Raw genomic sequence first — 17,256 nt, 5'->3', positions numbered from 1 at the left:
GGTGTTTGCTGAGAGAAGATAGAAAGCACTTAGAAGGCAGTTGACGATCACACAGGTTAATAGGAAATTCTGTCTTCATATGCTCCATGCTATTATGGTAAGCCAGGATTGCTTTTAGTGGTGCCATAAATAATTCCTGATATGACAAGATGACAACACTGTAGGAATGTAAAACACACGGTGGCCTAAGATTCTCGGCTCTTGCACCCCATTTCTGGAAGCCCCTTCCTCCTGAATTGCGTCTGGCCACCTCCTACCCCAAGTTCAGGAAATCCCTCAAAACATGGCTATTTGCACCGGATTACAATTAATTCCACTGTTTCTGTCCGAGCAACGGTCCCCGCTCAGCGCCAAGAAACAGTTTGGTGAACGTGCGCTTAATAAATTATTTTAACCCCTTGCATGCCCGCCCCTTTCCCCGCCCAGTGCCGCGCTTTGTATTAGCGGGCGGAGTTCATGACGAGCTGGACTCGTCATGGGCACAGCACCACCGCAGCCCATGACGAGTCCAGCTCGTCATGGGCACTGAAGGGGTTAAGATAACAGGAAACCATTCCCAGTAAATATCAGCAGCTGCAATCACTCTCTGTCCTTGCCTGTGTGCTGAGGCCTTTTTTCAGTGATTAGGGTCATTTGTTCGCTTTGGTTTGATGTATCTGAAATGGCCACATCGTCCTCCACCTGGATGAATTTGTGTATTTAAAAAAAAAGTCCTCCACCTGGGTGAATTTGTGTATTTAAAAAAAAAATCTTGACATTGCGCTTTAGGTCTAAAATCAGCTGCCTTCTCTTCCGTGTGCTCTTGTTCCTTCCGGTTTATAACAGACACTGAATACTGTTGCTGTATTTTACTGTTGTAGGCAGCTCACAGCTGGTACACGAAGGGGACATTGCCATCCGCCCAGGCCGCAATGCCCTCGTATGTCCAGACAACAGCTGCTTCTGGCCTAAATCCAGCGATGGGACCGTCCGTGTGCCCTACACCCTCAGTCCCACTTACAGTGAGTTCACTTTTACACCAAGGCTCAACATTGTCTTTCATAGATACCTTTCCATGTTTTTGGAACTTATGTCATCCTCTCATTTCCTCTGTTGTCTCTCAGGTGTACAAGATCTGGCTGCTATTAAAAATGCAATGAGTGTGTTTGCAACAATGACCTGTATCAGCTTTGTGACCCGCACGGCAGAACCAGATTACCTCCAGATCCTGCCTGTGGATGGGTAAGAGCACAGGACACTCTAAGGACTGACCCCACATTCAGCATCACACTAGGTACAGCTCCATGAGAGGGACTCAATACCTCCGGGTCCATTCTGTGGGTGGGCAACAGCACAGGGTACCCTAAGGACAGATCCTACATTCAGCTTCACACCAGGTAGGGTACCATCAGACAGACTCATTACCTCTAAACCCTGCATCTGGATGAGTAAGAGCACAGGGCACCCTAAGGTTGTATCCTACATTCAGCATCACAGCTGGTAGGGCTCCGTCAGATAGACCCATTCCCTCTAGACCCTGTCTGCAGATGGGTAACATCACAAGGCACACTAAGGACTGATCCTACATTCAGCATCATAACAGATCTATCACATAGACTAATTACCTCCAGATACTGCTTGTGGTGGGGGAAAGGGGGTGTATGAGCACAGGGCACCCTAAGGACTGATCCTTATATTCAGCATCAGGCCAGATCCATCACTGAGCCTGATTACCTCCAGTTCCAACCAATAGATGGGTAAGAGCACAGGACACTCTAAGGACTGATCCTATAGTCAGCAACACACCAGAAGGGATCAATCACACAGACTGTGTAATCTTCCCTGATAGTAAAAGGACAAGGCAAATAAATGTGCATGATCTCCAGATCTCATAGGACCCAAGGTAGAACACTTTGGCGCCTATTTATGAAAATAGTGGTGCAGGCCACCATAGCAAGTCACTTTGCTGCACTGCCCTGACTCACTGGGAAAAAGCAGGAATGTGCAGTGTTTAAGCAATGCAGCACATTCATTTCCTTTCCCCATGTTATGATGCAGGGGTGCCTGTGTAGTAGGCAGGATTGTTTCTGTGCAGGAAGGGACACCTTCCTGCACAGAAGGAAACATAGAGGTGTGTTCTTCGTTCTATGCGTGCTGCAGAATGGAGTACACATAGAAAGAGGAAAAACCTGACCTGGGTAGGCGTATTTTTCTGACACATTCCTAGGTTTACCAGGTTTGGTACATCTGGGAATGTTTACAAAACTATGAGATTTGCGTGGAGACACCCACCGCAGCGTCCATGGAATGCCTCCCTTGCAGAGGAATAGGCAACACACCGATTTGCGCTGCGTTGCATACCTTCAGATTTATGAAGCCATTCAAGGGCACACAATCTGGCTTTGCATGGCTAAATAAATGTCTCTTAGATGCTTACATCCCTCATGTACCACTTTGTATGGTGCAAACGTGACGCAAGGCTCTCATAAAATTGCCCTTCTATCTTCACACAGCACAGTTAAGATGCATAGAAGGGGGTAAAGGTAGTGATGTGAATATAGTTACATTCACCACTGTATTTTTGTGGCATTGGAAAAAGTCTTGTATAGAGATGAAAGGTGGTTGTTGTTCCAAGTTCACACCACATTGTGTTTTCACTAAAGCTAAACTTCCAGTGGGACATCTAGCCTCAGAGAATCCCTTTCCTCCTCTGTGACTTAGGTCTGCTGTTCCTTAAAGAGTAAAGCGAATAATACTGAGATCATCAGATTGGTAAACCGGATATATGGTCCTCTCACTGTTGGTGTAGCTTCTTTGATACCCCATCAATTCCAGCAGAATCAGTCCACAATCTGAGAGTGATTTTTTATTCCAATTTATCTTTTAATTTTCAAATTCATATCTACCAGGTATTTTATGTTAAAAATATTCCAGAAATGTGCCCTCCTTCTGCCTTTTGACTCCCAGAAGATCTTGGTCCAGTCCTTGACATTAAATCTACTGGTTGTTTGTAACTCAGTCTAAATGGGTCTTCCTGCGTTCTGATCCACAAATTACAACATGTACAAAACCCAGCAAAACAATTGATTCACAATGCACCCAAATGGGACTATATATTGCTATGTATATCTTCAGGTTGTATAGATGTTTAGTATAGAATAATATGGCTATACTTTGTGGCTTTTGAGGTCAATATAAAAAAAACTTGATAACATGGTGCAAAACCCTAAATGAGCAATGAATTTACATGGGCTGACATCTCTAAGTTACTGATCATCTGTGGGCTGCTGACTACCACTTAGAGTCCCTCCGTGGTTTGTGGTGCCTCTGTGAATGACCATCAATGTTCTGTGAGCTCATACCGAGGTATCCCCTGGGGTTGTGTTCTCTATGTAGAAGACCCCACATGGGCTCATTATTGGGCATCAGGACCCTCTTTGGGTTATGGAGTCACAGTGAAAGATCCCCATGGTTCCACGACTGCTGATGACTCTCTTTGTGTTGTGGACACACAGTGAAAGACCATGCATAGTTTGTGGATTTTAAGTGATATACCTTCCATGGGCTATGGCTTCTCAGTAGGAGATGGTCCTCCTTGGGATGCGAGCACTCATCAAGGGGCTGTCCATGCTCTGTGGAGTCTTAACGATAGGTCCTCTACAGAGATATGACCCGCAATGACTGAAAACTCTCTGTGGGAGATGACCCTCCATGAGCAGTAGAATTTATGTGAAAGACATTTCATGCGCAGTGGACTCTCAGTTCCATGGTCAGTGGACTCTCATTGAAAGACTTTCAAGGTGAAGTGAACTCAGTGATGGACCTTCCATGTGATATCACATCTTTGTAAGAAATAATACCAAATGGTTTTGACTTCTCAGTGAAAATGTACCATAAGGGCCCGTGGTCTCTGTGTGGGGGATCCGCATTTCCATCATTTCTATGTAACATTTTAAACTCTTAATGCTGAACCTACACTGGACTATAAATAACTTAGAGGTTCTGATTTTTGGATTCTATCTGCTTTGTTCATTCCCTAGTGTTGTGATGTGGCTCCCACCACTGTGCTCTCCATGGGTCTGTCTAAGCGATCCTCTTATTGTTTCAGTATATGGTGTATTTCTGTAAGTGAATCATTTGACCCTCAAATATAAAATGCTTTGGATGTGTTCACTCACTGATGCTGTAATTACCTAGCTGACAAAAGTGATCCTTGGCAGTTCAGCGGTGGCCATTGAAGTCTGATACTTTTCTTACAGTTGTTTTTAATAAACTGCCAAAATTTTCATAAGGTTTTTTGGGCAGTTAGTGGTTACTGGGCAGTGTCAGTGGTTGGCGCTTACTGCTCCACATCAATGGTGTGTACTGTCATTTACTGATGGTATCCCAAGGCCACAGGTTCTATTGCACTACAACTGAATAACTAAGGGGTATATTCACAAGAACGTGTGATAACTACCGCAAGTGTAGCCTAACGCAACTTCCAAAATCGCTGCCCAACGCAGGAAAATTACGCCGTGCCAACCAAGTATTCACAACGCGGAGGTAGCATGCGATAGTCACCAGATAACGCGTCAACTGGCCGCACAAAATCCAACGCCACACAGCAAAAATGCAAAACGCGGACGCAAAAAAACATGCAACGAGTCCAACGCGGTACAAAAAGCCACAAAAACCAGCCACAGGCCGGCAAATACATGCGTCTGGCGGGCAAATGCACCACAAATAAAGACAGAAACAACACACAAGAAACAAGCCAAAGCATGGAGCAACATGGATGCAAACTGACCCAGCGCAGAAGCCAATGCGAACCCCACAACCCCCACAGACCACCAGCAAGGAACAACGGATTCGGGGAAGGCCAAGGAGAAGAGGGAGAGGAAGACGGGGTGCAGACCGCAGGAAAACAAGACCAGAGTCACAGAGGTTACAGAACACTACCAGCAACTGACCCACAAGAAGACCACCTGGAATGCAGTCGGAGTGCCGGGGTGGCCAATCGAGGAGGCCAAGGGTGCCGGCATCACGTGAGAACTGAAACCAGGTACAAACCCACTGCCAACAGAAGGGCAGCAATGGCGACAGGAGGTGGCAGTCCAGCAACACAGGAGGAGCCGGAGGAAACCGAGGCCACAGTCATCAGTGTGGAGACGGTGCAAGGAGTAGGGAGTACGGACACAACTCGAGAGGACCTGACACAACATCAACCGGGACTGGAGGGACGGGGGGAGATGAGCACAATGGCACACATGCACAACGAGGCATAGCACACTGCACACCCACAATCACCCAGGATCATTTCCCTCATCCCCTTGGCACACTGCAACACACATACATAGCAAGAACAACACACCCACATTGACGACAAAGTGGTACAATGCGCATAGCCGACACTGCAGAACACAGGACACAACTTGCTCCCCACATGCACAGAAAAATGCCTACTACATGTGACAGAGCAGGAAACTGTGAAATGGAAATATACGCGTACGACCCCACATCCGTCCTGTAGTACAAATGTACACAGTCCCGCAGTAGAATTCAGCACCTCAAGAACAGTCACATTGTACATTGTCATACAGTCTGCATGAAGACCAGAACAATACGCAAACATACATGTCAACACAATGTCAACATGCATCTCCCCTTCACATTGCAGAGGGGCGAGCAACATCTCCAGCAGAGCACACAAGACAACACATCTGTGATGCCAGAGAGGACCACCACACCTTCGACACCTACACCCTACAACAGCCCATGGACATCCCACACAACCCACCACCAGAACCTGGGCAGACAAGCTACTCAGAGGAGGTCACAGAGCCTACAACAGACCCCAGAGCAGGAAGCACCCGCAAGCACAACTGGCTCACGACACTTCACCCACCCACACATGGCACCCCATTGCCAAGTGTCAGCACGCCAAAAGGAGGTGGCCGAACGGGTGTGGTTGGGGTCCAAACCCATGGAAGGCAAACCAGATCACATACGTTGGTGTCCATTACACTTCAGGGACCACCCACACCCCACAAAGGAGACCCACACAGCCATAGAGGCACATGCAGATGCACATTCACTGTACAGAACCATACCCAGGGGCACGCAAATAGCAGTCACACACCAACGTCGGCTCTGCCTACGACAGCCCAGCCCACTCCCTTTATGAATTGAGTGGGTGACGGCAAAACTACATGGCCAAGCTCCAACACGCTGCCTGCGGTGACATGTCTGCATCCGCAGTGCACAGCACTATGTAATGTCCTAGGGCCCTCATGCATACTACAAGACCACAGGGACACACGCAGATATCATGTTGAACTGGCTACAGGCACGTGCGCCCGGCCCCTTTTTTGGCAGGGACACATGTACAGTGACGCCTGTGCTGGATGTGTGTGGGGTGAGAGTAAGCCAGCCCGCACGGAGTGCTTAGTGCTGGCAACCACTTGAACAGTGGACACCAGTGCAACAGAAAATGGAAGAAACACCTGCATAACAGAGTCAACTGCTGAGCAACATGGAGGGAGATGGAGAAAGTCCAGAGGACACACAACATGCAAACAGAAGTGTCCATGAGTTGCAGTGCACTGTGGTTGGGGCACTAGAGATGTGCGCGCTCATTTGAAGAAAAAGTCTCGGATTGTGTCCCTTCGAGGTATTCCTGATGCAGATGCAGTGTGGTGTGTTAGACCTGCATCAGCTTCCTCAACAACGTCCCAGGCCTCCCACACTCTTTGAGATGAGATTGCTACACAGCCTCTCCACAGCACAAAACACAATCAGTAACGGACGATGGCTTGCGGGGCACTGAGTCAGTGGCATCTCGAGTGCCTAGCAGGGTATCAGTCTGATGATGGTATACACAACAGGTGTTTATCAACGCCGTAGGTTTCTCAGGACCACAGTTTTGACTCTAGCAGATGGCATTTGAAGGGTGTCCTGGCGGAGGTGGCATGTGCCTCCTGCAGTGGTGTGACGTCTGGGCCGGTCAGGACTCGATTTGAGGTGTGAGCCCTGGTGGTCCGCATTTGAGGCTGTAGTCAGCGGACAGGGCGGGCCCACATGCACATGGCATCAATGACCCCAGGGCCACCGTCACAGAGGTCATCCAATATTCAATCAGACAGGGTCACTGATGTGAGTTACACAAATTTAGTGGCCCTGGATGCACAGCAGCTGGCACAGGCATCCTGCCACGGGACGGTGACTTGCGGCGCAGTCAGATAGGCCATGTGACCTGAGTGGGTCCTCATCAATGTCCGAGGTGTATGTTGTGGAGTGTTGCGAAGGACAATGGAAGGTGTCCTCCAGGGCATGAGGCGAAAGGTATGATGTTATCCGGAAGCAGCAAATGATGGGCTGGAATGCCACGGCCTCGTTTTTGGCACGAAGTCAGTATCACCACCATGATGGCGACGACAAGCCCAAGTACATGGACTCAGTCACCCCAAAGTCCAACCAGAAAGTGACTATGGGTTTTAGGGAATAGACATCTTGGCACCGGGGCTGAAAGGGGATGTAGTCTGTGATGAGGCCTGTACAATAACATGAAGTCTTCCATAAACATACAGAGGCTGAATTCGAAGGTGTGTGGGACCTATTCGACCGCAGCGTAGGCCGGGGGCAGCGGTCAGCAAGGGCCCACAGCCAGCTGTCGTTGGCTCATGATGCACAGAGTTAGTGGCAACAGGGCAGTTATCGGTGGTGTTCGATCACCTCCGTGACGATGATCCTATTCCCTCCAGGCTGCAACGCGTCATCCTCTCACGCCTCTCCTTGCGTGCATAGATATGTAATCTGCCGTTGACCAATCGATGTTCAGTTCCAGTTCTGTGACCTACTCGTGCAGAGTTGGCAGAGGGCAATAGTCTGCGAAGGCCAACAGACACGTGTGGTTGTAATGCTATGCACAGACTTGGTGGCACCACATCGAAGGGAGTATAGTGACATGAACTCTGCCTTGGATAATGTTCACTGCCATGGTGTAATCAAGACTCAGTTCCAAATGTGTGAACGAGAAAGGACTAAAGCGGGCCTCTGTTGTGGAGCCCGTGATGGTCTGAGGTAGGGGTGAGCGGAACTTGCGCAGTCGCACTACGCAAAGCTCCGCAAAATGGTAAAAAATCTCCGCGAGCACACAGAAATTCTGTGAACACGCAGAATTGCTTGTTTGCGATGCTTTTTTACTGTTCGCGAATGCTGTTTGCATGCTCGGGGAAAATATCTCATGAACATGCATTTTGAGAACGCGAACAAGCAAAAAATTCCGCGAAGCCGCGGAACGCAGAATTTTGGGCAATTCAGCGTTCTCCGCAAAACGTGAAATTACCCAAATACTGCAAATTCCGCCAGCGGAATGGAATTTACCGCCCAGGCCTAGTCTGAGGAGGATGCCAAGGTCGCTGGCCTCGGGCTTGGTGCTTGCACCTGCACGTGGTGGGCCCACCGTGACACACACCGGTGTCAGCAGGTGATCAGTGTGGCCTGGCGGCACAGGGGCGGGCCTGACAGGTTTAGGGTTCAGCGGTCCGGGGTACGGCATGCACACAAGATCGCAGGCAACTCTGCTCATGGGGACCCCGTTGGTCTCGTAGTCTGTTGAGTGGCGCCACCTAGCAGAGACGTTGGGCTTTCCGGAAGAGGACCATCCCACTCTGCTCACGCTTACGGGGGAGACGTAACAGGCAACATTTCCACAAACTCCCCCACTGGCCAGGGTGACATGGTTGCGTCCACTGTCCACTACAATCCATACGCCAGTGGTGTTTGTCGCCATGGATATGGGTGCATTCTGCATACTGCGGTCTGTCCAGCACATCTCCGCCACTCTTGGCAATGTGCAGTTTCCCAATCATGGTTCTCCTGCATCCTTCACAGATGCCTGGTTGTCACCTCTCCCCACAATTGGCTATTGTGTGGCTGAGATGCCATGCCATTGATGGCTCATGTTCATGGCTTGCCAAGGTTTCCATTGTGAGGTGTCCTGTTGTATCTGGTGGGTGGGCATGTTGTTTTGCATGTTGGTTTTATTTTTGTGACGTGTGCATTGCAAGAGTTGTGAGTTGCATGGTTGTGGAGTTGGGGTTAGTGGGGTGTTCATTTTGAACTTGCCAAGGGGCTGTGCATTTCCCTTGGTGCCATCCTGGGGACGCTGGTTGCTGATGGACTGTCGGAGGATGGAGGGATCATGCACAGTGGCTGGGTATTTGGAGGCGAGATTGGTGGAGGTTACACAGTGTTCGGTTGTTGCCTGCACATTGATGTGAGTATGTGCTTTCTGTTGCGGTGATTGTGTGCTGTGTCGTCAGGGGGCACAGGTATGACATGTGTGCTGTGGATTGCCCACAACATGTGCGTGCATCCAGCTATGGCGTATGGTCCTTGCTTGGTCTCCAGCGGATCCTGCACATTATGTTTGACGTATGGGGACTGGGGTACCAGGCTGTGGTGATGTCAAGGACAGGTGTGAGTGACTTGGATGTGGCTGGCTGAATGACTCCTTCGACTGTGGCGGGTGTTGGTTGGGGGGTGCCAAGGGCCTACAGGTGCAGCACAGCCAGCAGGTTTGTGTGGGGTGGGATATTGCTTGTCTGCTGTGTTGGTGCCATCAGCCTGTTGGGCGTTGTTGGTCATGATGAGTGCAATGGTTGTCCTTTTGAGCCTGTGCTGGGCAAGAAGATTGTCAGGTGTTGGGTCTGTGAGGCTGGTGTGTTTCCTGGGGATCCGCTATCTTTGTCAGCGCTGCCTGGGTGGTGGTCCATGGAGGGGAGTTCCTGGTGCTGTATGGGGTCCTGGGGTGGTAGCGGTGGGTGTTGTGACACTCTTGGGTGTCCAGGTCGCATGACCAGTGGCTCCATGGCATCTGCTGCCTTTCCGATGTGGCTGTGGGCTGTGCTCCCTTTTGTGGTGCAGGCTACGGTTTGACTTAGCACCAGGTCAGAGCAGGTGTTATTTTCCTGCTGCTAACGCACCTTATCGCCTGTTTTGTGTTCTTATCGCAGTTCTGTTTGGTCATTGTGAATGTTGTGGAGTTGTGTTGTCGTGGCTTTTGGCACAGGAACGCCTACTCTGCATCTCATTAGCGATAATTGCGGGGGTAATCCATGGCGATGTTTTTTGTGGCTGCTATCATGAGTTAACTGGTGTTGTGGGCTGGTAACGCCAGCTTGTGAATGGGGAGGTAAATTTATCATGACTTTGGCTGCACTAAAGTGCCGTTAAATCGGATATAGATCCTTGTGAATATCCCCCTAAGTGTTAGAAATTTGGTTTCTGGTTGACTGGGGTGAGTTCCCTGGTCAAACAGTAACCACAGTCCTAGGGAGAGTAAGGCACCATTAATCCCCAAATTAGCCAGTACTCACCCTCTGGTAGCTTGGCACAGAGCAGTCAGGCTTAACTTGAAGGTGATGCGTAAAGTATTTGTGCAACACTTCAAATAGTCAAACAGTGAAAGCACCAAACTAAAAGATCCCACACCAGGTTTTGAAAAATAGAGAATATTTTAATAAATAAAACCAGACCAAAACAACTAAAATCCAATCAAGGAAACCACAGATATTGAATTTGAAATATTTAGAGAAAAATAGCTCCAAAAAGAACAAAGCTCCAAAAGAGATATCTGGTCATGCCAGATCAGGACAAAGTCACAAGTCCAAGCTGCCCGCAATGGAGCACAGGCCGGCTACAAGCACCACGTTAGGCCAGCTGAACAAAGTACCTTAAATCCTGATTGCGGAGCGTTGCATGGATTGGAGACAAGTAGCGTTGCACAGTCAAATTCAGCTGAGGAGATGTGTCAGTTTGGCTGGAAGATACACCGCTCAGCAGAAAAGAAGTATTGGTTCTGCTGGTAATCACATTAGGCCAAAATTCCGAAAGGTCCAAGAATAGGGTTGCACCACTTTCGAGGGTCCACTTGGCAGGGTAGACTCAGATCACAGAGTCCAGGTGCAGATGCAAGGTTATTGGAAGCCTGTTATGTAGGGCAGGAGCCAACAGGTCAGCACAGCAAAGCTAGAGTCCAGCAGAATAGCAGTGGAGTATACTGGAAGAGTATCCACAGGTCCAAAAATACACTGAAGTTGTGGTGCCTGAGGTCCAGTTCTTATACCCAGTGATGCCTTTGAACTGAGGGGACTTCAAAGAGATGCATTTGAAGTGAACAGATTCCCTTCTTTTCTGCCCTGGCTCCAGCATCACCATGGGGAGGGAGGTGTATGGAGCTCTTAGTGTGTGGACAAGACGCTGCCTATTCAGGTTTATGTGAGGCTGTGCCCGGCTCCTCCCTTCCATTCTGTCAGGATGGCCAATCAGGTCACATCTAAGCTCTCATTGTGTGTGGCTGTCTAGGAGGAATACACAAAGCCCAGCTCTCACCCATCCCAGACATGTGATCAGAGACAGGCTGCTGGCACCAAATGGATAAGGCAAAAAAAATCCCACTTTCTAAAAGAGGCATTTTCAAGCTTGTAATTTAAAATCCGAATTCACCTCAAATTAGCAGTTTAAATTAAGATTCCAGAGACACCAAACTTGAACCAATCATATCTTCCCATTTGGAAATTACACTAATAGAATGTCATAAGGTAATCCCAATGTTATCCTACGGAAGATGTAGGTCTTGCAGTAGTGAAAAATAAATTAAGAATTTTTCACTACCAAGACATGTACAACCTAAAAGTACATGTCCTGTTTTTAAATACACTGCACCCTGCCCTCTGGGCTGTTCAGGGCCTACCCTGGGGGTGATGTATAGGTATTAAAAAGAAAAAGGTTTCGGGCTGTCAAGAATTTTAACTTGCCTGGGAGACATGGTGGTTTAAAACTGCATACACTGGCTGTGCAATGGCAGGCTTGAGGCATGTTTATATGGCTACTTAAGTGGCTGGCACAGTGTTACAGGCCCATAGGTAGAACTTAATTTATAGGCCCTGAGCACAGGAAGTACCCATTAGTAGGGACTTATAAGTAAATTAAATATGCCATTTGTGGATAAGCCAATGTTAACACAACTTAGGGAAATACCACAACCATCTTAGCATTGGTTAGCAGTGGTAAAGTGTGCAGAATACTTTGGGCAGCAGAAACGAAGTCTGTAAAAACGGGAGGTCTGAAGTCAAATTGTTAGTAGAAACAACGTCAAGGAAGCCGGGTCTAACACTAAGTTCCTCCTATTGTCCTAATGGAAGCATAAGAGCAGCAAGGGTGAGTAACCGAGGCTTGCTCCAGGAGGTGGTTGAGGGTTTGAAACTCACGGTACAATACAAGGGATTGCACACAATTAACTAAACACCCAGTAAACGCTATTTGTTGATTTTGAATGTGCATTGCATTTACACAAAGGAATGCAAGGAAGTTACCATAGAGAACACCTAAAACACAGAAGGTCCTAGCTACTCAAGTGACCAAAATACAACCTCAAGCAATACCCTAGCATGCTTCTAGTATGCCAGTGCAGTTGGAGTCCATGCATGGGGTTATACTATAGGAGGATGTTATACTGTTCTCTTCTACAGCCAGGAATGGGTCTTCACTCTTTTATTATGGTGGTGTTTATAATTCTCCTGGTCAGTAGAGCAAAGGTGCCAGACAAAGTGCTGCAACGTATCAGCAAGGCTTTGATATGCCTGATGTTTAATTGGACTGGTCTTTCTGGGCAATGGCCATCACAACAAAGGGGCAGAAGTAGGTCTTGAGTCCTTTTGCTGAACAAAAATGTTGGGCCTAACAGGAAAGACCCACCCATAGATCCATGAGGTCTCCATGTCAAGATTCCAGAGGCAGAAATAAGCCTATAAAGGGTAAAGACATCCTAAAGCAACCCATCATTTAAGACAGCACCCTTAATGTATATGCTTTCTTAGCTACACAACACACGTAACATTCCACACACAACCGGAACACTGACTTCATTGGAGTATGAATCGTAGCTATAACATAACATGTGTATTTGTAAAGCACACGTTCACCCAGAGATCTCTTGGCGCTGAATAACAGATGTTCATTGTTACCCAACTCAATGGTACTCATTTTATCGACATCAGATGGACGAAAGGCTGAGTGGACCCGCCGGGATTTGAACCTGTGACCATGAAGTAGAACACAGGTCCCTGAAATGGACGCATTAGTCCACTGAGCCACCATACCCGGCTGAACAGATTTACCCATGGACAGCTGGTAGATCTGCCCTCACAGGCAGACTGTCACATGAAAGGCCAGAAATGAATCAAACTGGTTCAGAATGACACAGCTTTACTTTACATGCAAGGTCTTTTATCACAACCTATACTGCACAGTGTCACTGTCCTAGAATCCCTCCTCCCTTACAGACAGTGACAGTCAGAGAGTAGATGCACAGGCCGATTCCTTATATGAGGTAAGATTGTAATATTCTTTCTCCAAAGGTGCCATTGCAGTTATTTATTGATCTCCCTTGTTCATCTTCTCCTGTAGGTGCTGGTCGGTCATCGGGAAGTCAGGAGGAGGTCAGCAGGTATCTCTCTCCGCGGGATGTATGTCGAAAGGAGCCATCCAGCATGAGCTGAACCACGCTCTGGGCTTCTACCATGAGCAGAACCGCAGCGACCGCGACAATTACGTGACCATTATGTGGCAGTACATCTCACCCGGTCAGTGACACCCCCGGGCTCCACTTACCACTAAGAGGGAAAACTAAATACAACTCAGATTCCCGATGGGCACACCTTTGCACTGATTTAAACACCTCATTGGTTCAGCTAAAATTTGAACATAGAAACCTACTAACTCACTTTTTCTACCAATCTGAGTCTTGGTAACGGTGATCAATATTCGTTATTGTCACACGCCGAAAAGTTATCACTATATAATTTATTAGCAAGGTATGGATGCCTAGAGATGGAAAATATTTGACAGCTAGTCATAACTCTTTGCCTTTTGTGTGTTACCACTCCACTCCCAAGATACCTTGATGTAGATCCAGAAAACACAAAGCCAACCAAAAGGGTCACCTTATTTATGCAATCATTCAGTCAGTATACTATATATGCAGTGAAAATGGCCAGCAGAAACCCCCCAAGCATTTGTTGCTCCCATACACCATAAAACGTTGACAGACAATGTTGAAATCATTCGTGCTCTGAACATACTTGGTCATGGTATTTCATATTCACAAATGAAAGAAAATGATGCTGCCTTATGTCTTCAGAAACTTGCTGCTACTATAATGAGCAAATTGTTCTTCCAGTCGACATTCAGCACATGTCTTCACTAACTTAGCAAGGGATAACATTGATAGGATGGAGGAGACTCTTACTAGTAAGGGCACAACTTATCGGGTTAATGGTATAGCTGTGCAGCCCAAGTTGTTTAAACATCGACCACCACAAATACTGAAGAATTGTTCAAGTATGTCTCTGGTGAACGAGCTGGGCCTCAGCCATTGATAACGAGTACAGAAGTCATGCCAGAATGTGTTGCCCAATTGAAGCTTGTACAAAATAGGAACATAATCTGGGTTGTTACAAGACAAGAAGTTAGCCTTGCACAGATAATATAAAGTTGGACAGGATTTAACATCAGTACTAGAGACCTAGTTAGTGTATCAAAGGATTCTACTGGCTACTTGCCCACCATTAATGCCCTTGTAACTGAGTTGACAACTGTTTCTGAAATTTTGAAACAGTCAGAGCTGATAAGGGAATTATTGTATTTGGCGAAAATCGTAGTGGTCATGGATCAAGCTCTCTACACAAAAGCAACTGAGATCGTGTGAAAGAATAAAGCAAAGTACAACAGAATCATTCTTCGAATGGGCATCTTTCACATCATTTGCAATGTCATGTCCTTTCTTGGGAGCCGCTTTCAAGAATTTGGACTTTGCAACCTTTGCATTGAAGCAAATATGATAGCAGAAGGATCAATATCATCAGTACTAAAAAGTCATATGTATAATTTTAATATCATCAGTACTAGAAGGTCGTATGTACAATCATGCTGTTCGAGTACACAATTGTGTGCATGAAGCAATGTTGAGACTGTCTTGGTTGGAACTTACCCCCTGGGTGGAGAAGAATTACAAAGAGAAAATTCAAGTAGTCTACTCCTTCATTGAGGATGTTAATGACTTTGCAAAATACCTATGTCAACAGATTAGACGACCTCTTGCAGAATGTTGCCTTTGCCGAAGTAAAACAGCTTTGGTATGTATTCCTGGAACATCTTCATCATAAGAATGGATCTCTGCATTTTGGATGTCGTATGTGGATATGGTTGAATATGTCTTGCTGGCTCTGCTGCGTGCTGCTCAAGAAGTAAATTGGCATTTACATCTTACCGCCATTCGCTCCATGATCCCATGGTGTTTTGCGTATGACAGGATTAACTACGCTAGATATCTTCCTATATACTATGCTGAAATAACATTACTTGCAGTGAAACATCTAGAGATAAACCACAACTTCATCATCAGATGCTTTTCAGTTCAACTGTCAGATGTTAATCCGTTTGGACGAATTCCGGTCGGTCGATCAAGCTATGGAGGTAACAGTCAACAAAGACATGCAGACTCTGGGTGGTACGACAAGGTTCAACCTCAAGGTGGGTGCTGTGAAATCATATTATCTGACGGCTGAACACGGAGCGCCTTTTTGTGTCAGATAAGAGAAATAGTTTGTAACAACAGATCAGATCTTACTCACGCAGACCTACATAAGTCACGAATTAATAAAGACGAAAATACTATTACTAGAGCTGTTAGTCTGGTTCAAAGCTGGATAAACTCATTTGTTGGGCCAAATGATCTCATTAGTCTATCCACGGCAAAATAGTAATCACAAAACATAGTATCCAACATAATGGAGGCACATGAAATAGGTGAACAGTGCTGTAAGGACTTCAAACTTGAGCGACTTGAGAATAGTCCACCTATTAAAAAATGTAATGACCCAATGAAAATGAACAAACTAAAAACATAAACTAACATTTGAAGAAGAAGGCAGTGAACAGCAATGTTAGAATAATCATTATAAAAGCAGACAAAGCACTATCTGAATCATTGTGACAGCACAGAATCCAAACCTTCAAATGGCGGATGTACTCTCTTGTCCCTTAGGACCTTTACCCTGGGCTTTAGCAACTCCAGGAGGTCTTTTGTGAAAGTGAAACAAAATTGTTTTAGCAACGTACTTGCAGAAAAATATTACCCCCTTCTGAGGAAATACCTGGAAATTTAGCCACGGTGATTCATGGTATGGTTCTTCTTAGGAGAGTAAAAGGAGAGGAATCAAACTTCGGTAAGGTGGCTATGTCTGCCATGTCCATGGCTTTGCAGGAAGGAAATAGGAGTCAAAGAATTAATGTTGTGCTTGATACGTACAATGAGACGTCTATTAAGAACAGCGAAAGGACAATCAGAGGGGAAGAACTCGGGCACCAGTTACAGAGCATCTCACCGTCCCAGATTGTCAGACAGTGGAGGAAAGTCCTAAGCCATGTAAGGAATAAAACAGCTCTCCTTGCATTTCTTGTTACTGAATGGAGGGAACCAGAGTATTTTCTAAAACTTGAAAATAAAACACTGCTCGCGAACTGTGAAGATAAATGCTACAAAATCACATCTGAAAGGAGCCACAAAATGCCCGATCTCAACAGTACACTCGAAGAATCAGATGGTTGGTTGTTGCTGCATGCTGCACACGCTGCTAATGAGGGTTATGAGGCAGTAATGGTAAGCTCAGATGGCACCAATGTGTTTATTATGTGTTTGGGATTCCATGACAGAATCATGGCGAAATTGTTTCTGAGATGTGGCATTAAAATATGCGTGAGAGTCCTTTACATTGGGAAAATAACTTTCATGTTTGTCGAGCTGTGATACGTTTACCGGATGTCACATTAAGCACATTTGCGGGAAAAGGAAAAGTAAGTGCATTCAAAATCCTGTCTGCTAACAGACATACACAGGACACATTTTCGCAGCTCAGAGATGAATGGGATCTCTCTGAAGAACTAATGGACAAATTGGAACAATTCTCGTGCTTGCTGTATACACCAAAGACTTTGGTTCATCAAGTGAATTACTTGATATATCACCTATTCTGTGTAAAGAAGGGTGAGATAGAGGGTCAACTTCCCTCTTGCAGGGACGGTCTGAAGAAACATGCAGAACGTGTAAATATTTAAGCAAGTATAAGCAAGAGATGTCTTCTGAATGATCCACAGACACCTAGTCCAATTGGGAGAGGGAGGAATTTGGAAACACGCGGGGGAGCAGAGCAACTGGTAGTGGACTGGATGGAG

General features: G+C 46.5%; 1 protein-coding gene across 4 annotated transcripts in view; it reads left to right on the top strand.

Annotated features, from left to right (window-relative positions):
- Window positions 1–17,256, top strand: part of LOC146859669 (embryonic protein UVS.2-like) — a 133,077-nt gene that overhangs the window by 32,967 nt on the left and 82,854 nt on the right. For all 4 annotated transcript variants that reach the window (XM_085643425.1, XM_085643423.1, XM_085643424.1 and 1 more), the window contains 3 exons: window positions 861–1,001; window positions 1,104–1,221; window positions 13,432–13,607. In XM_085643425.1, coding sequence (XP_085499551.1) covers window positions 861–1,001; window positions 1,104–1,221; window positions 13,432–13,607 — 435 coding nt within the window. The remainder of the gene's footprint in view (window positions 1–860; window positions 1,002–1,103; window positions 1,222–13,431; window positions 13,608–17,256) is intronic.

Source organism: Triturus cristatus, chromosome 3_1, assembly GCF_964204655.1.
Source record: "Triturus cristatus chromosome 3_1, aTriCri1.1, whole genome shotgun sequence".
Taxonomy (NCBI): domain Eukaryota; kingdom Metazoa; phylum Chordata; class Amphibia; order Caudata; family Salamandridae; genus Triturus; species Triturus cristatus.
Note: the sequence above shows the minus strand (reverse complement) of the source record. Positions and strands in the feature narration are given on the sequence as shown.